This window comes from Lipotes vexillifer, unplaced genomic scaffold (genome assembly GCF_000442215.2).
Source record: "Lipotes vexillifer unplaced genomic scaffold, Lipotes_vexillifer_v1.1 scaffold393, whole genome shotgun sequence".
Classification (NCBI taxonomy): Eukaryota; Metazoa; Chordata; class Mammalia; order Artiodactyla; family Lipotidae; genus Lipotes; species Lipotes vexillifer.
This window is the reverse complement of record NW_006774564.1, coordinates 2,879,060-2,889,147: the sequence shown is the minus strand read 5'-3', so window position 1 is coordinate 2,889,147 and position 10,088 is coordinate 2,879,060. Positions and strand designations below refer to the sequence as shown.

General features: G+C 43.8%; 1 protein-coding gene across 1 annotated transcript in view; it reads left to right on the top strand.

Annotated features, from left to right (window-relative positions):
- The first annotated feature begins 4,628 nt into the window (after nt 1-4,628).
- Nucleotides 4,629-10,088, top strand: part of STXBP3 (syntaxin binding protein 3) — a 54,810-nt gene continuing 49,350 nt past the window's right edge. The window contains exon 1 of the mRNA XM_007449336.1: nt 4,629-4,723. Within this exon, the coding sequence (XP_007449398.1) occupies nt 4,675-4,723 (49 nt within the window). The 5' untranslated portion in view covers nt 4,629-4,674. The remainder of the gene's footprint in view (nt 4,724-10,088) is intronic.

Genomic DNA, 10,088 nt, shown 5'->3' with positions numbered 1-10,088 from the left:
TCAGCACACCCACTTCATAAGCATTTCATCGACCCCAGCACTTGCCGTGTGGCCCTCTAGCCATTCAAGAGTTGGACAAGTCCACCCCCAGAGAAGTCGAAATCAAGCCACCACACATAGAGAGCGCTCACCCAAGACGAACCTCCACCAGGACTTTGGCCAAGGTTGGATACCAGCAGCTGCCAGGGCCACCTGTAGTAACAAACACCCTCAGCTCAAGTTAGGAGGAAGCTGAGCCACTTGCAGCCTTCACCAAGCCAAAGCATCGTGTGATGAGACCTCTGTGTGTCTGGGAAAGCAGAGCCGTTGGCCTGTTGCTGGAAGGACTGTGGTCATGTTTTTGAATGAGCAAAGATTTCAGATGGAGGGACAGCCAGGACCAGAGCCTCAAATGGTGGCAGAGTGACATAGGGAAGGACCATCAGTCTTGCTGGCTATAGCCCCCGCTTACACTGTAACTGCTTTTTTTTTTTTTTTTTTGAATCTTTGGAGAGAAAAGGCAATGATATATAATATAATCTGTTGTACCTAAAAAAATTTTGTCCTTCAAGTGCCAGTAACCTTATTAAAAGATAGTGCGAGTAGGACTTGTGTAACACACACGTAACTAAAGTGTTTACTCCCCAGAAGCATAGCTGTGGAACTAAGAACGTCTGTTGTTAGGAACAGCCATAAAACTCTGCCCAGAGGGAACTGGAGCGTGGAATTAGGCTTGAGGTACACTAGGAGAGAGCAGCAAACTTCCTTTTCTACGTCTGCTTTCCCTTTCTGTGTAAGACTGATGAGAGATACTCCCCAGAGCAACTGCACTTGAAAAGGACATAGATGAAGACATGTACCCCGAAAAATGGAATTTGCTGTGTCAGAGAGCACACACAGAGGAGGGCCAAGTATTAGTTCACTTTTGTTCCTAAATACCAGTGTCTGAACAGGAGTCAGGCTAGGTGTAGCAACATCAGTTGGGGAACCCATTACTTAATATAGATTTCCAGGTACCACCCCTGGAGTTTCTAACCCAGCAGGTTTGGGACCAGGCCTGGGAATGTATATTTTTAACAAACTCACCAAGTGATTCTGACATGCAGCCAGGTTTGGGAACCTTAAACGGCTTGCCTTGGTGGGTTCTTCCTTGAAGCGACATTTCAATGATGGGAAGCTGAGACGTGTTAAAAGATAAACTGAGGCATATTAAAAATTTTAAGAGTTTATTTGAGCAGAAATTGACTTAAATTCAGCAGCACCAAAACAGAAATGGTTAGGAGCGCTCCACTGACAGGTGCTGGGGGCGGGTGTTGGTGGTGATGGGGATTTTATTGAGAAGAGGCAGAAGCAAACCAAGGATATTATTAGATTAGCTCTATAGCTATGGCCAATAGCTATATAGCTATAGTGGTTGCTTTATTTGGGAAATCCTAGTTGGCTATTTGTGATTGGTTGTCCTTAGATTTTGATTTTTTAACCTTGAGACCCTTACAGACTTAGGTTTTTGTTTGCTTAGGAAGGCGGCTAAGGTATGAGAACGACCTCAGTCTAATGGCCTCCTTGTTTAATTAACTTAACAGAAGATAGAGGGCTGTGGCGTTGAGGAAAGATTGGTGAGAAGATCTGGAGGGTCCAGAGTGGGTCCATGCCCCGTGAGGGCAACCATGAACTGAGGCAGCGTTCTGGGCTGTGGTTCAGAGCTCATGTGAGACTGCGTGCTGAGCCCGGTTGCTGGCAGGGTGTGCCCTCTGAAAAGAGTTGTGTCCATGGCTGACTGGAACAGCCAAAGAGCCGAGGGCAAAGGCCAAATGGAAGGCCAGAATCCCTGGTTCTAGGACACTAGGGGGCTGGGGCCAGTACACTCATACCCTATAAATACCAGAACACAGAAAATGAAATGGCCTGTCTACTTAGCTAGGCATCTAAGTCTGGGCTGCTTTGGTCAGAATTCTGCAGAAGACAATATGGTCCCCACTGGGTGAACATAAAATCAAAACATGGACGTAGCACATACTACATGCTTCTAAGTGCTTTTCACATACTCATTTCGTTCTCATAAAAACCCTGTGAGCTAGATAATAATATTATTCCTTTATACATATAACAAAAATGAGACCCAGAAAGGTCAAGGAATTCATCCATGTTCTCACAGCTAACCAGTTGAAACACAAATTATCGGGGGGCCGTTGATCAGACCTGCTAATCCATGATATTTTTATGGAAAACATTTCTCTGGGTTATCATGATTAAGTGATAAATTATATTTGAGAAGAAGACCTGGGAACAGGATGGTGAGAGAGGAATCTGCACTAACTCAAGAGCTTTTACATTCAGCCCTAGATCATTGTAGCAGTTTATCAGCTCTACAAATTATGCAAAGCAGATTTTTCATCTCTGACAAGCGTTGGTGGATTTTACCTTCCATTCTGCTGTGTCGTGTTCAGGGAATTCAAATTCCTGTTCAATCTGTTTAGGCAAACCAACAAAAGGAGACTAGAGAGACAGCTCAGGGAGGTTATGTGAAACTAGGGGAGCAAGTGAGGTTAGGCAATGTGGTACAATGGAAAGGGCAGTGGTTTTGGAGCCATCTTGAGGTCTTACGTGATTTAACTTCCCTGAATCTGTTTTCACATCTGTAAAATGGCAGTAAAGATTATCATCTTGTTGGGTTGTTGTGAAGTTTGAGATATTATACTCTATTCAACAAATAAATGCAATGACACTGGAGTGTTTCAAGTCACACTACTAATTAAAGGCAAAGCCAGGGTTTGTGGACCCATGTCTATATGCTGCTAACACCCACATTTGCTCCACTATTTCACACTGCCACCTTGGAATCTGGCCTTCAGGGGCATGAGTCACAGCTATACCCCATGTGACTCAAGTCAAACTTCCAACCCAGAAGGGCCTTTCTATGTTATCCCACGGCACCTGGTCATTCTCCTCAAGGGTAGAGGATGGAGGCACTTCCACCCACATCACTCTTCTGTCTTGGTTTGACCCTCTAGGGCAAAGAGCTCCATTTTAGAAGGGTGAGTCTGTACCTTGTCTTTTTCTTATCCCTGGGGCCTCAACCCAGGTATACTAAGTAGAATCTGATTTAAAATTGAAAAGGGAGAGGAATGTAGTATGTGCATTTGTTTAAAATTCTGACCACCTAAGTGCATTCAAAATACGTTTGAAACAGGCCAGAGCTCCAGCTTGGTCCATACAAGACTTGCATGGAAAAACCATTCATGCCATAGGTTTTGCTTGAACCCATTTTATGGGTGTTTTCATTCTTCATTCTCCTTCTCTCTCCTAAAAAGCTAAAAAGCAAAAATTGCCAGTTATCCCACAGACTGCCTTATTGCTTTCTGTGTAGCTCAAGCCTGATTTCTTGTTCCCACTGCACCACTAGCTGTGCATCCTTGGCAAGTTACTTAACTTCACTAAGCCTTAGGTTCCTTGTCTATAAGGGTTGCTTTGAGGATCAATGAGATAATCCACTTAGCGTGGTGCCTGGCATATAGTAAGCCCTCAGTAAATGTTAGCCATTGTTATTACTAGTAGTGACTAACCATTTGCACTTCCCTATGTGACCAACTTGAACCATTGGTTCTTTGCAAATGGGTGTGGGAAAGTCTACTTTCCACCAGTATACGATGGTTATGTTACAGTTGGGGGGGGGGGCGGTTCTCAGCAACTAAACTCTTTTAATTCATGATTGACTACTTGTTTTTGTTTTTATCACGCAGCTTGTGGCATCTTAGTTCCCGGACCAGGGATTGAACCCACCCCCTCAGCAGTGAAAGTGGGGAGTCCGGGAACGCACCGGCCGGGAATTCCCCTATGATTGCTTTGATTTCAAGTCTCCAAAGAACCATCTCAGGAAACAGATCTCTGCCTAAACTTTCTAAGTCTGAGCTCCAATCACCTCCTTTGTGAATCAGCAATAATTCCCTTCTTTTAAATCCTAAAACATTGATAGCCCCTCCCACATGAATTTATGTTTATTGAATAATTATTATTTTATTGGTTCATTTATGTATATTGTCACCATTAAGGCATTCGCTACTTTAACCAGTTTTTGACTACCTTCGGCATGCCAGGAATTGAGCTAATTAGACTTTAAATTCTTCATTAGTGGGTCTCCTTTTTTTGACTTTCCTGAAAGTCCTGCAGAGTTCTGGTCACAGTGGACGGCACCTCATAGTTCTATACAATGATTATGTCCTTGGAAAATGAATAAAATAAACTTTTTGGAGGCTAAATTTTCTATTAGGTAGCTGACTGAGTGAAGAGTCTATTACAAACCGCTTCGCAATGTGAAGAACTCTTTTGTAAAGCGAAGGATCCCTTCCTTTTTCATGAATCGTATGCGTGAATTCGGGATTTCTTAAGATGGTATCAGCTCACAATCCGTCTGTACGCTTTCGCTTTCTGACGTCCCAGGACGTCGAAATTCGGTTGACAGCCTCCCGCTAGAGGGCGCAACTGCCCACGGAGATTCCACCCGCACTGCGCAGCCTCAGTCCAGGGGTGGGCGGAAATCCCCTTACGGACGCCCGTGACGTCACCGGAGGGCGCGGCCCGTGGGTGTGGGCGGGGCCTTCCCCTCAGCGACGGGCGGGGCCAGGCCGAACACCCTCTAACAGCTGAAGGGGGTTGCGAGTGGGAGGCGGCGGCTGGTCCTCAGCGGTGTTTGGGAAGATGGCGCCTCAGGTGACGGACCGGGGGCTGAAGAGCATCGTGTGGCAGAGTGAGTGCGGTGGGACAGGGGCTGAGAGAGGGAAGGCCAGGAGGCCGCGGCGCCGGGCCCTGCTTTCCTGCCCCAGACCAGCAGTCCCTTGGGGAGCCGCCACGGGCACTCGTTGCTTTGGCTCCCACGTCCATGTTAGCACTTCTTCCTTCTTTCCTTCCCAGCCCTCGTTCTGGCAGCACCAACGATGGGCGGGGTGCGGGAGGACGCGGCCTTCTCGCAGGCGTCCGGCACCCTTTGGGCTGGGCTCGGCCGGGCTCTGGCCCCGAAACCCCGCCCTGCGTGAGCGGCCCTGGGCCCGGCTTTTCCGCCCGCGGCCGCTGCGCGGTTCCTCGCTTGCGCTGTCTCCGGGGCCCCACCAGTCGGCGATGTCTCTCCACCCGAGACAGAGCGCTGTGTTTCTCTATCCCGCCCCTCCCCTTCTCCCCACGCTTGAGTTTTCCAAGACTGCTTACTCTGCTTATTCGTCTTAGTATCAGCGAGAGTTTTACTAAGCGTACTTTACAATGCTTGTCCTTTAAAAAAACAAAAAGAAAACCTCACTGTTAAACAAACCCTTCTTCCCTTCTAGAAGAACCCACTTTCTAAAGAGTTCTTGAGAAGGGACCATCGGAATGATTAAATCTCGGGGCAAATCTGCACCTTCACCTCTTCCTTTCCACTCTCGGAGCCACTCCCTTCTGATAGGACTGTATTATAATACTTATTGGTTACTGATATTCTGCCATTGTGCTGTATCATCTACGACTTTCATAAATATCACTCCACACCTAGGTCTGCCAGCTTAGAGAAGGAATGAAACCGCCAAGAACCAAACAGGAAGAACCATCATTGTTTGGCATTGCTGGGCTCAAAGTAATTATGGTCTAGTAGTGAAAAGGGGTAACATCTAATTAGTATTTCTGGCTCCAGCTTGTTGAGCAAGGAACAGAAATAGTGACTGAGTTAACAAAATTATGGGAGTCACAGAGTTCCTGTGTAAAATTAAAACTCCAAATCGGTAACTGGCATACTGCTTAACATACTAAAAGCAAGGGTATAAATAGAAGGGGGAAAAAGTTATGAAAATTTTTTTAATTGGATAGTTATAAGGTTAGCATTTTGTTTTTCAGAATTTACATGGGTCCCTTTTAAGGTTTGGTAATGTTTTAAAATCACAGTGGCATTTAAATACATTTATATGAAAATGGATAATGAATTGTGTTGTATAATTTCCAAGATGGTCCTTAACATCAGCATTTATCAGAAAAAAAAGGTTAATGATAGTAACCTCGGTACTGATAGCATGGAAACTAGGCAAGAGGGAGCGTTTACAGGTAACAAAATTTCCGTCTTGTGCTGTTAACTTGAGGTAGCACCAGGATACCTACATGGAGCGTAAAATAAAGAAGAGGGGACACTGAATGGAAGGAAGTGTTATACAGATTAAAAAAAATAGTTCTTCGAATTTTTGTGGAAATAGGAACATAACTAAAAGATTAGATGATATTCATTCAGCACTTAGTTTAAAGTAGAGAGAGAAAGAGAAGTGGGAGCCTCTGAGTTCTGTTAGCAAAAGGTGAGAAAGTCTGAAAGAAATGATGGAGGAATCTCCTCAGGGAGAATCGTATATTTGGGGAAAGGTTTTGCTAGGTTGAAGGTAGTATAGTTAGGTCAGGTTAGAAAGATAAATAACTTAACCTTCAATTTACCTGTAAAGTAGGGAGAAGGGAATTAATATTTTTTGAACATAACTCTGTGCCAGGCACTATTCTTTACAAATATCAAAACAATGAGAATTATTATCTCTTTAACAGATGTTAAAGCTGATACACCTATTATCATACCTGCATAATTCTTTTTTTTTTTTTTTAATACACTATGTATTTATTTATTTATTTATGGCTGTGTTGGGTCTTCGTTTCTGTGCGAGGGCTTTCTCTAGTCGTGGCAAGTGGGGGTCACTCTTCATCGCGGTGCGCAGGCCTCTCACTATTGCGGCCTCTGTTGTTGCGGAGCACAGGCTCCAGACGCGCAGGCTCAGTAATTGTGGCTCACGGGCCCAGTTGCTCCATGGCATGTGGGATCTTCCCAGACCAGGGCTCGAACCTGTGTCCCCTGCATTGGCAGGCAGACTCTCAACCACTGCGCCACCAGGGAAGCCCCTGCATAATTCTTAATAGACAAAAAGTCAGAAACAACCCAAATGTCCATGGACTGGTGAATGGATAAATAACATGTGGTTATGTCCATACAATGGGATATTATTGGGCAATAAAAAAGAAGGAAGTACTGAAACATGCTACAGTTTTGTTTTTTTTTGTTTTTTTGGTTTTTTTGCGGTACGCGGGCCCCTCACTGTTGTGGCCTCTCCCGTTGCGGAGCACAGGCTCCGGACGCGCAGGCTCAGCGGCCATGGCTCACGGGCCCAGCCGCTCCGCGGCATGTGGGATCTTCCCGGATCGGGGCACGAATCCATGTCCCCTGCATCGGCAGGCGGACTCTCAACCACTGCACCACCAGGGAAGCCCTCTTCTAGAGCTTTAAATTCCAAACAGGCCCTGGCAGAATGCAATGGATAATAATGCTTGTGAAAAGTAAACAGTGGGGAAAAGAAAACACTAGATCAGTTTTGTAATTTTCCCCCATTATTCAATAAATATTATTGAATTCCTATGGGAATACAGCAATAGAAGGCAGACAAGTTCCAGCCTTCTTGAACCTTGCATTCAAGTGTGGAATAATAGAAAATGAGTATATAAACAAAGAATAAACATGATTATTTCAGTCTGTGATATCTATATATAGAAAGGGACTGTTCCAGGTAGGTGGATCAGGAAAAGTTTCTCTGAGTAGGTGACATTTGAGCCGAGGCCTAAAACATGAGAAGAAATCAGCCTTTAGGGACCACATTAAAACCCCTTTTAAAAATTTAATATTTGAATGCAAAGGGCTACATTTATTTACAAAACTAATTCCCATACTTAAAATCAGTGAAAGTTTCTAGTGCTTGGTATTGCTCATTTGCCACTTTTTGCTACGGGGGGCATGGTAATAAAAATATCACTGATAAAAGATTTTAAATAAAAATTTGATGAACTTTATTTGAAAAACGCACAGCAAAACAATAGTAATTAAATCGACCATAAAGCAAGTTGAAGCCACCTATGACATTTTTTTCCTTATTCAGTATAGCCTATTTTCTTTCTTGTCTATAAACAATAGTCTAATGTCTGTAATTCACCTTGTATATTTTAGAGGAAATGTTAGAGAAAATGAACCTAGTAAAATTACAAATAAAAGTAATCAGAATGTATTTATCTGAGCCAATTCTTTGCACATTAAATCATAAGCTTTTTGGGTTTTTTTCACATTTTTCTTCTAGTTCGTATATAGCTTCAGATATATTTTTTATTATTTGTCATTTTGTGACTTCCTTTTTTAAAACAGTTAACAGTACGCGGTCCTCTCACTGTTGTGGCCTCTCCCGTTGCGGAGCACACGCAGGCTCAGCGGCCATGGCTCATGGGCCTAGCCGCTCCGCAGCATGTGGGATCTTCCCGGACCGGGGCACGAACCTGTGGCCCCTGCATCGGCAGGTGGACTCTCAACCACTGCGCCACCAGGGAAGCCCTAATCATTCTTAAATACCTTGATGTGGCAAAAAAGTTTGATAACAGAAAAGATTGTAAAATAAAATTAATCTTCATCCCTACCTAGACCCCAGACTCCTTTGCCAGAGACAGCCACTCAGGTTTCTTATAAATTCCTTGAGAACTTATTTATGCCAATATAGGCGTGTATAAAATATATTTTTTGTTTTTTGTTTTAATTATCTTTGTTTTATGTCTTTTTTCATTCTGGTCACTTCTTTAAGTTTATCTTGTTGAGAAAAATTCTCTTCTTTTTGGATATTTGCAGAGTCATGTATTCTTTTAAATCAATATTTATTGACTACCCTGTGCCGCCCACTATTCTAGGTGCATACCCCTTGACCTCCTGGAGTTTACAGTTCAGTGGGAGGAGACAGGTACATAGGTACTAAGTGCTATATTAGTAGCATGAAGAAGTTTCATGGGAGAAGAGAAGAAAAAGGAATTATTTCCTCTCTGCGAGTGGATCAGGGGAGACTCCAAATAGGAGGTAACAGTGAAAGGTAGTAGGATTTTGCCAGACAGGGAAATCTGAGCCAAGACCCAAAGATGTGAAAGTATGTGATTGTTTATGGAAGAGGGAATAATTCCTTTAGTCCGAGTACAGAGTATTTGTTGCAAGAAATAGGGGGATGAAGACTAAAAGGTAGGTTGGAGCTAAATTGTTCAGACATGCTGTAGCAGTGGTGAGCTACTAAAGCTGAAAGGTTTTCTTTCCTCCTCAAACAGCAGTCATCAGCATTTTGGGGACTTACTAGAACAGTGCTGAAAGGAAGTCATTTTCTTGTTCCTAAAGTTTTCATTAAGTATAATGCTAGTGTAAAGTGCACTAATGCTAAATGTGCAGATGGATACATTAAAAAAAAAATTTTTTTTATTGGGGTATAGTTGATTTACAATACTGTGTTAGTTTCAGGCGTACAGCAAAGTGAATCAGTTGTACATATACGTATATACACTTTTTTTTTTGATTCTTTTCCCATATAGGTCATTACAGAGTATTGAGTAGAGTTCCCTGTGCTATACAGTAGGTCCTTATTAGTTAGTTATTAGTCCTTATTTATTTTTGGCTGCATTGGATCTTCGTTGCTGCGCATGGGGTTTCTCTAGTTGTGGCGAGTAGGGGCTACTCTTTGTTGTGGTGCACGGGCTTCTCATTGTGGTGGCTTCTCTTGTGGAGCACAGGCTCTAGGTGCGCAGGCTTCAGTAGTTGTGGCTCACGGGCTCTAGAGCACAGGCTCAGTAGTTGTGGCTCATGGGCTTAGTTGCTCCACGGCATGTGGGATTTTCCTGGACCAGGGCTCGAACCCATATCCCCTGCATTGGCAGGCAGATTCTTAACCACTGTGCCACCAGGGAAGTCCTAGATGGATAAATTTTTATTCATGTAGCTACCACCTAGATTGAGGTATGGAATGTTTCCAAGCACCCCATAACTCTTCCAACGCCAAATTCCACCCTTTACCCCAGAGTAACTACTGTTCTGACTTACATTGCCATCAAGCAATTTTATAGCGGTGGCATTTTACCTTTCCACCCTTATGTTTAAGAGAGGAACACTTCAGGCTGTTTTTTGGGTTTTTAAAAAATATTTATTTATTTGGCTGTGCCGGGTCTTGGTTGCGGCACTCGGGGTCTCTGTTGCCACATGTGGGATCTTTTTTAGTTGCGGCATGTGGGATCTAGTTCCCTGACCAGGGATGGAACCCAAGCCCCCTGCATTGGGAGCATGG